The sequence below is a fragment of the Myxocyprinus asiaticus genome, chromosome 45 (assembly GCF_019703515.2).
Source record: "Myxocyprinus asiaticus isolate MX2 ecotype Aquarium Trade chromosome 45, UBuf_Myxa_2, whole genome shotgun sequence".
NCBI lineage: Eukaryota > Metazoa > Chordata > Actinopteri > Cypriniformes > Catostomidae > Myxocyprinus > Myxocyprinus asiaticus.
Window position 1 is genome coordinate 32578106 of NC_059388.1, and position 10117 is coordinate 32588222.

At 43.6% G+C, this 10117-nt stretch overlaps 1 protein-coding gene across 1 annotated transcript in view; it reads right to left on the bottom strand.

The window, feature by feature from the left end:
• Nucleotides 1-4002: 4002 nt before the first annotated feature.
• The window catches only part of LOC127435217 (ras-related and estrogen-regulated growth inhibitor-like), a 33688-nt gene continuing 27573 nt past the window's right edge, over nt 4003-10117 (bottom strand). The window contains exons 4-5 of the mRNA XM_051688500.1: nt 9656-9729; nt 4003-8011 (exon numbers count right to left, since the gene is read on the bottom strand). Coding sequence (XP_051544460.1) covers nt 7592-8011; nt 9656-9729 — 494 coding nt within the window. The 3' untranslated portion in view covers nt 4003-7591. The remainder of the gene's footprint in view (nt 8012-9655; nt 9730-10117) is intronic.

Sequence of the window (10117 nt, forward strand, 5' to 3'; positions counted from 1 at the left end):
GTTTGGGAGGAGCAAGATAATTTAGTCCGACCATTCACATCACCTGAGTGAGCGTATATTATCTGCCTCTTACCGCTACATGGCATCAAGTCTTCCGGCATTACGCCCCACCCATACTTGAAGATGTCTTAGGAACTCGACCTGTTCCCCTCCGATGATGAATTCTCCATCACTCCAGACTCCCCACAACAGCTCGTCGAACCCAGGATCATCTCTGCTTCCCCCAACACCGTTCCTCAACCTCCGCTGCCGCAGGATTATCACTTCTCCCCCTCCCTCAAGAGCATCACATTCCTCCTCATTGCATGCCTTTTGCACGGCAGATTGCCATTCCATCTCAGCATAGCTAAATGGACCTCAATGGATTACGACACACACTAGCCACCGCAGATATCACGTACCCTAGGCGCGCAAACAAAGCCCAGCTCTTCGAGCTGCTTGTCACCTCTAAACGTACTGATTCAGCTACTTCTCCTACCCCATCTCCACCCACTAAAAGCCCAAAATCGGCAGTCTCTAACCCCAAATCTGCGGGAATCCTTCCTCAGCCATCCAGCTCCGTGGCAACATACACCCGGAGGTAAACACCGAAGGTCGGCGATTGCGCAGAGCCTCCAGTCATGCAGCACATGTCACTATCCCTTCCTCCACCCCCCTCTCTCCCTCTCCAAGCTTCCAATGCAAATCTCCACCCAATAATGGATTTTTTTACAATCCCATCTCCCTTCATGCAGCAAGCCAATCATCTGTCCTCTGAATTTTCCACTGCTCATACAGGCTATCGCCCGCATCCCTCAAAATCAGCTCTTCCATACGCCTCTGCCTTTTGCAGACAAACCATTCCTCCTGCATCCAGCTTCCCCTCTACTCCTTTCTATCCATGGGCCACTGGAGCAGATTTCCGTGTGAGGCTGCCTATGCCGGTCAACCCCGCTCCAGACCCATTCCCTTCTTTACTTTATCCCCCTTCTATTCATCATTCTAATCACACCCACACCGGAACAATTCCTTGTGCAAGGCTGACTCAGCAAGTGAATCCGGTCCCAAATCCTTTTCCAGACTTCCCAGATCGCTTGCCTTCATTTACACTGCAGACAGCAATACCTCTCGCTATTCCTCCAAACGCTGCAGTTTCAGAACCTCTGCCAGTCTCCAAACATCTACGCTCTCAAATTCAAGCAGGTGCGGATATAGACCTTTCTTCTTTACTTTCAAAAATCCCTCATGATACGATCGGAACCATAGACTGCAGCGAGTTCTCTGTTAACCTTAAAAATCCTTCCCGCAAAGTTTCCCGCATGCTCACCTTCACCGAATTTTGCATCGCCTTCGCCCGTTATACCAAAGTTATATGCTCCACGTTCCCACACAGACAGCACAAGCTCAATGATTATCTATCCATCATCACTGAACTATCACTTCATCTTATGGAGGAAGTCACTTCTTCACATACCACAAACTATTTTCAGCTAAATGTGCAGCTAGAGTAGCACAGTGGAACCAATGTCAGTTCTGGGGAGTGCTAGATTTAGACTTAATAGAGTGTTCCTGGGACTTACATTCATCTCATGTGCCGACTGTTGGTCAACTGAATACCAAACCACGTCTTGCCCTTCAATAACAACCCCTCAACCCGCCACCATGGATATTAAACCCACTAACTATGTTCCCCAACCCAGCAGCAACCCGTCAAATTCTTCCATCAAAGCCTACCATGGAAGATCAGTAAGATATTTAGCAGGTAAACAAATATGCAATCATTTCAATGACTTCGGATGCCACAAATCACTATACCACTTCCTGAGTATCTGCAATTTCTGTGGAGGAGCTCATGCTTGCTCCATTTGCCCCATCAAAAAATCATCAATATACAAAAAACATAGAAAATATTCCAGAATGGTATATTTTATATCCCCATGAGGGCCCCCTATTGACAGGAGGAGAGGCTGCGGTCATCCCGAGTGCCTAGGATCCACTCCTATACTCCGGGTGACCTGCCCAAGTGGCTAGGATTTACGCCTCCACTCGGGCAGGCCTGACTCCACCAATGCAATCCACAAGGGCTCTCCCATTCAAGCCGCAGTGAGGGTTCTCCTGTTCTGAATGCTGAGAGAGCCATTCACATTTATTTGTATTGTGGGCTCTCCCGTTCGAATCTCTGAGAACTCTCCCGGTCGAATGCAGTGAGAGCATCCGGTCGATCACAGGTTGGGCTCGCCTGCTCGAGCGGCCACCGGGCCCCTTCCCCCGGGGTTCACCCGTTTGCTGGACAGGCCCATCCGTCGAACTCACCAAGCCTGGGGGGAGACTTAGGAAGGTTAATCCGGGCAGCTAGAATTCTTGCCTCCTTCCGGGGCAACCTGGCCCTAATGCAGGGGTGGCCCCTGCATTCGGGCGTAATGATCCCTCCAGCGCTTTTCTATGCAGCCGCAAGCTCCACTGTCTTTTCAGTGTTTCCACCTAATTTTCATTCTCCATCTCTACCTATTCTATACCTCCCAGTTTCCTATCCCCCAAGTGGACCCTAGTGTGAAGCTGCCTCCACTAGCAACCCCCGCTCATTCTATCATACTTTGGCATCTCTGCCCACCTCTCACAGGGCTCAGCAAGTGCCTCCCCCTTCCCCAAACTCATTTCATCGCTCCACGCTCTTTTTGGGGTGTACAAAAGTTATCATAAATATTTTGTCTTGTCTCAAATGCAAGAGGTATCGTAAAATACTTCATCTCAAATACAAGACTCCATAGACAACAGCTCGCATCTTTTGTGGGGTATTTGTGCTCAGGTCAAGCCTCAAGCCCTTCGCCCATCGACAGCGAGCATTTACTCTGTCCTGTATATAAGCAGGATTACATTAACTTGCGAACTACTGAAATGGAGTTTTATAAACAAGTTTTGGGAGGAGCAAGGTAATTTAATCCGACCAATCACATCACCTGAGTGAGCATATATAAACAGCCGCTTACCTCTACATGGCATCAAGTCTTCCAGCATCCCTCCACCTCCCCTTTTCTCCCAATTTGGAATGCCCAATTCCCACTACTTAGTAGATCCTCGTGGTGGCGCGGTTACTCACATCAATCCGGGAGGCGGAGGACAAGTCTCAGTTGCCTCCGCTTCTGAGATCAGTCAATCTGGCTCGCTGTACATGACACCGTGGTGACTCACAGCATTTGGAGGCTCATGCTACTGTCCGTGATCCATGCACAACTTACCACGTGCCCCACTGAGAGCGAGAACCCCTAATCGTGACCACGAGGAGGTTACCCCATGTGACTCTACATTTCCTAGCAACCGGGCCAATTTGGTTGCTTAGGAGACCTGGCTGGAGTCACTTAGCATGCCCTAGATTTGAACTCGTGACTCCAGGGATGGTAGTCAGCGTCAATACTCGCTGAGCTACCCAGACCCCCCTCCTACCTATTCTTAATAACTACTCCAAGTCGGGGTGGGGGGGGGATATTTGTGCTCAGGCCAAGCCCAGGACAGCGAGCCACAAACGTTTACACTATCCTCTAAGCAGGATTACATTAACTTGCAAACTACTGAAATAAAGCATGAAACGTGTCATTGATCTGTAACAAGGGTCCATTAATATAAGCCACAGTTCTGAGTGTCAGAAAGCATGTCTTGAATTAAACAGTAAATATTCACACTCATAACTGTACTCTAACAATGTGTGTGTGTGTGTGTGTGTGTGTGTGTCAGCTGAGATCTGCTGGTTTTGGACAGTGATGTTGAGTTTGTGGTTTTGTGTCACTTCTATTCTCAGACACACGAGTGTAATTATCCTCCATCTGAACACGACATACCCGACACACACAAGACTACACCTGACACATGCTGCACATGTTGGCAAATGTTGTTGGTCATCTGAGGTACAGTAGTGTGCTGTTCCAACACAACCAAAGTGTTTCAATGTGTGTCTGTTCATTTACAGGGAAGCAGAGACAAACACAAACCAGCAGTGATCTTCTTTTCATAGTCATTCAAAGACATTTACACACGTTCTTTATTGCACAGCGCTCGAGTCTGTGTGCTCAGCAAACAGTGAAAGAATACCTTCTACAGTATCAGACACTGTACAGAAACATGGCATGTTTTAGATATATACTGTACACATCTTTTGACAATAGAACTCTTAAGTCATACAGGGAGAAATATACATTTGTTTACACGTGTTTGTGACGGTGAGTAATGGCTTCAAAGGAGAAAAACATGACAAATATGACCATTTTGGTCCCTGATGGCCCTCAGATTCTCTGAGCCAATGAGAGGAGAGTTCTTATATGAGATAACATCTGTAACAACATGCAGAAAAATGCAGACAGACATTCCAACATCAGGCATCTGTGTTTGATGTCGTAATGCCATGATTATGAATGATGATAGCGGTTTATTGGATGGCCGATGTTTCGGCTTGAAATGTTTCTCTAAAGTCAACATGTGTTGAATGAGGACTGGACTGCAGCGCAGCGAACTGTGACGCTGATATCACTGTTGACATTTCACGAAATCATTCGATTCAGCTGCGAGAACAAATATACAACTGGAGGCCTCAAACTGTGGAAAAAATTGAGAGTACACACGCCACAATGCAGAAAAATATGAACACACACGGTCATACTGCATCCAAACAATAAAGCATGAGGCACGTTGTGCAGGTTATGTAACGCTTCTGTCAGAACTTTAAAGGGGTCATATCATCGTTTTTGTTTACTTTCTTTCCCTGAGGTCCATTTATAGTGTTAGTAAAGTTTGTTTTGTGGCCATTTTTTACCCTCTCTCTGACCATTACAATAAAATGTGCAGCTTTTTTTTTTTTTTTGCCATTGTGTCTTTGAGAAACATCCTTTTCACATATGAAATGAGTAACAGCACTTTTATGCGTTTATACACGAGCTGCATGTTTGTTGTCGGGTTCAATATAGCTTGAACTGTCTCATCCTTTAATAACAGCTGCATTACATTATGACAGACAATCTGTGCTGAAACTGTTCAGATCAGACTGAAATGATCAGGGATCTTGATCTTGGATCTTGAACATTCTTCAGAAGGATCTGCAGAGCGGCAGATGCTACACACATACACACACACACACACACACACACACACACACACACACACACACACACACAAACACACACACACACACACAAACAGTGCAAGCTTTTACACACGTCACCACATTTTACTCTTTAAGGCGGCAATATACATCTAACAAAATCTAATTGAAAATGGGTGTGATGTAATTTCGAACTAAATCTGGCCAAAAAGAAGGAGTTTGTTGCGGTGGTTCAAGGGTCGTTGACAAATATGGTTGTCCAAAGTTGATTTTTTTTTTAATCTAATAATAATTTGGGGGGGCTTGGGTAGCTAAGCGAGTATTGACGCTGACTACCACACCTGGAGTCATGAGTTTGAATCCAGGGCATGCTGAGTGACTCCAGCCAGGTCTCCTAAGCAACCAAATTGGCCCAGTTGCTAGGGAGGGTAGAGTCACATGGGGTAACCTCCTTGTGGTCGCTATAATATGGTTCTTGCTCTCAGTGGGGCGTGTGGTGAGATGTGCGTGGATGCCGCGGAGAATAGCGCGAAGCCTCCACACGTGCTATGTCTCCGCAGTAACATGCTCAACAAGCCACGTGATAAGATGCGCAGATTGACGGTCACAGACGCAGAGGCAACTGAGATTCGTCCTCCGCCACCCGGATTGAGGCGAGTTACTACACCACCGCGAGGGCTTAGAGCGCAATGGGGATTGAACATTCCAAATTGGGGAGAAAAAAAAAATAAAAAAAATTTAAAATAAATCTACCTCTAGCCAGAATTATTATTAAATATAAACAGATATTAATGGGGAATAAAAAAACTATTTGCAACTATCGGCAGAAATTTTTGCAGATAACCGATTGTTCCAATAAGCAACTATCGGCACTGATTAATCAGTAAAACTGATATATTGGTCTACCTCTAGCCTGTATTATTATTAAATATAAATAGATATGAATGAGCAATAAAGAAATATCGGCAACTATCGGCAGAGATTTTTGCAGATAAACAATAGTTCCAAAAAGCAACTATCGGTGCTGATTAATCAGTAAAACCGATATATCGGTCTACCTCTAGCCTGTATTATTATTAAATATAAATAGATATGAATGAGCAATAAAAGAATATCGGCAACTATCGGCAGAGGTTTTTTGCCAATAACGATAGTTCCAGAAAGCAACTATCGGCACCGATTAATATGTAAAACCGATATATCAGTCTACCCAAGTGTGTAGATTTGGCTTGAACATTAGGGGGTTGCAATGTAAAGCATTTACCCATGTTTACACTGATCATGGTATCAATAATGGGGGAGTTGTACTTGCATCCCCCCTGGAATCTACGCACCTGGGTCTGCCTCTAATACAAACTAAACTGCACAGTCCAAATCCTCAAGTAAAAATGAATTATTACCAATAACAATTTGCTTCCTCCATGATTCTTAAATCGACACACATCCAACTCAGAAAGTCAGGGATCAAAGAAAATCCTGAGTTTCCCACTCGTAATTGTGGTGCCGTTCATGTGCGTTCAACTCATAAATACGATCATTCCAACATGACTTGAATGCACCAACATTTCTTTTTTCAAGTATTTCAGCTTTTGAATTTTTGATTTTCTTTTACTGTCTCTGGATGGTTACACCACATGACATTTTTTATTTTAAGCCCCTGGAAAAAACATAAAAATTACTTTGAACTTGTTAATCATAGAAGAGGTGTATTGGAGATGATCTGGACCAAAAAATTAGCGCCACGTCATTGGCCCTCAAAACAGTTTACTAGCACAAACTTTCAAGAACACCTTGTCCTGCCTGTTAAACACTTTCTTAATGTAATCAGTGTATTTCTTAAAGAACATGTATAAAAAACGTTTTCATCATCATACGTGAATTATTTTCACATAAAAAATCAAATAATGCTATTACAGATAGTAACTGAAGCATATTATGACTACATAGCCTATAGTATGTTAGCGTTAGCATTAACGCCATGAATGCAGAATGTAAACATGACAAATTACACATTATCTACTGCATATATATTATTTTAAAGCACCGTCAAGTTGTTAAAACATCTTTTCCTGTTTGACAGCATGTGTCTGATTTAAATGCTTCTCTAAATGCTGGTCCTGGTGTACGAATTTTCGCAAACAGTACACTGTTACTTGACTGTTTCAACGTTCTTTGTAGCTTTGAGCAAAGAACAAAAAAATTCACTGAGGGTGTATCAACGCCCTTTATCATCAGTTCTTCTGCTGTGTAGGAATAATTGTGTCTATGATATTTCATCCTTATTACTTAAATAGGCATAATTGATGTGTAAATGTGGGTGAGCATGAGTTCATCTGAAGTCAGAAGTTCAGAACGAGTTATTTTTATGGTTTAGTTTTTAATAAATGCTTTTTTTGGGTTCTGAAAGTTACAGTATGTTTAATGAACTCTTATTTTAAAAGGTCAAGGAATATTTGATTCCTCGTGATATGACCCCTTTAAAAAATGTCAGCGATTGTTAATGAACTTCTCAGCTGTCAAAGCTCTCTAGCTGCTGATCTTGGTGAGCATCTTGTTAATGGCTTGTTTGACGTGTGTCGTGGAGCTCCTGCGGCGTGTTTTGCCCTGTACGGCGCGTCTACGGCGAATCTCGCGACACAGCTCGTAGAAAGCCTCAGCCACGCCTCCACCCGTGCCCACCTGATCCGCACACGCTGAACACTCGTAGAACGCGCAGGCCATGTCCGCAGCGAGCCTCTCGCCCTCCTCCGTGGCGACCTGTCGGGCGTGTTCCAGATCCGCTTTGTTTCCCAGCAGGACCAGTGGGACGTGTTTGGGTCTCTTCACCTCATCCAGAAGAACTTTGAGAGGAGCCACGTCCTCGAAGCTCCCGCGGTCTGTGATGTCATACACCAGGATGAAGCCGTCACTCCAGCGCATGTGACCCTCCTTCTGCAGAAGATCCTCCTGAGGAACAAGAGAATGTCATGATCTGGTTGATATCCGGAGTTATTACTTTTACAGTAGTTGAAAGATTACTAAGACATTTTATTTCTTTAGAATAACATGCACTGATGAATGCATCACAAAAACACCAGGAGTATGTGTTTTGATTTCATGTTGACTTGAACTGCACATTCTGAAAACACTGATCAGTATTTGGCCATTTAAGGACTGTAATGTTCAAGAATAACTGCACATGGGGGCCTGGGTATCTCAGCGAGTATTGACGCTGACTATCACACCTGGAGTCGCGAGTTTGAATCCAGGGTGTGCTGAGTGACTCCAGCCAGGTCTCCTAAGCAACCAAATTGGCCCGGTTGCTAGGGAGGGTAGAGTCACATGGGGTAACCTCCTCGTGGTCGTGATTAGTGGTTCTCGCTCTCAATGGGGCGTGTGGTGAGTTGTGTGTGGATCGTGGAGAGTAGCATGAGTCTCCACATGCTGTGAGTCTCCGCGGTGTCATGCACAACGAGTCACGTGATAAGATGCACGGATTGACGATCTCAGAAGCGGAGGCAACTGAGACTTGTCCTCCACCACCCGGATTGAGGTGAGTAACCGCACTACCACGAGGCCCTACTAAGTAGTGGGAACTGGGCATTCCAAATTGGGAGAAAAGGGGATTAAAAAAAAAGAATAACTGCACATGTACAACAGTAACTTTCAAGATCAGGCAAAATGTCTCCGCATGAACAGATGGGAAATGAGTGACGGATATCAACAAAAAGTCTCACTTTCCTTGGTTATTATGACTTAGACTGAAAATAATTCTTCTCTAAAGTCTTGATCTAGTGTAACATGCATTTTTTCAACGCACTAAAAAGCACAAGAACCCTGAAACTCAGCTGTGCTGAAATATTCCACAACCAAAACAAAGACAGAAATAAACACCAGTGTAGTGAGACCAAAAAGAGCCAAACCGTTAAATGGATAGTTCACCCAAAAATTTAAATGATCTCATTATTTACTCACCCTCACGTCATCCCAGATGTGTATGACTTTCTTTATTCTGCTGAACACAAATGAAGATTTTTAGAAGAATATTTCAGCTCTGTAGTTTCATACAATGCATGTCAATGGTGTCCAGAACTTTGACGCTCCAAAAAGCACATAAAGGCAGCATAAAAGTAATCAATACGACTCCAGTGGTTTAATCCATGTCTTCTGAAGTGATATGATAGGCGTGAGTGAGAAACCAATATCAAAAATCAATATTTAAGTACTTTTTTACTATAAATCTCCACTTTTACTTTCACATTCTTCTTGGCTTATTTTTGGCGATTTGCATTTTTCGTGCATTTCACCACCAACTGGGCAGGGAGGAGAATTTAAAGTAAAAAGGACTTAAATATTAACCTGTTTCTCACTAACACCTATCATATCGCTTCAGAAGACATGGATTAAACCACTGGAATCTTATTTTATGCTGCATTTATGTGCTTTTTGGAGCTTCAAAGTTCTAGTCACCATTCACTTGCATTGTATGGACCTACAGAGCTGAAAAATTATTCTAAAAATCTTCATTTGTGTTCATTTGTGTATTTATAGCTGTGACTGAAGTGAACAAACACTTTGCAACTGTTTATTTATCTGTTTGTGTTCTGTTACCTGTCCGGCCGTGTCTAGAATCTCCATGCTGACTGTTTCATCGTCAATATTCGCTTGATGTCGATACGTGGACTCTGTGAAAACACACACTACGGTTTATTAGCAGCTCTCAGGTGTGATCACTGACACAGGTGTGCAGCTCTGCTTTGACCTCTGTGACCTCTGCAGGTCATTTACTGTCATAAAAGCCCATCTGTGTAAACACATGGGCATATTGTCCCTCTGAGGTCATGTGACCCTGTCACATCTGTTGATGAGAGATATACAGATGCTTTCTTCCGTTTATTCACTTATAATCGGCTCAAACATCAACAGAATTCCACTGGCTGACTTGTTACAGAAAAATCACAAATACTCAAATACTAGCTTACTCCTCAATGAATACTGCACAGTACATACTATACACTCTTATGTGTACTGTTTCTTTAAAATAGTACGTGAAGAAATTATTCCACAGCTCAT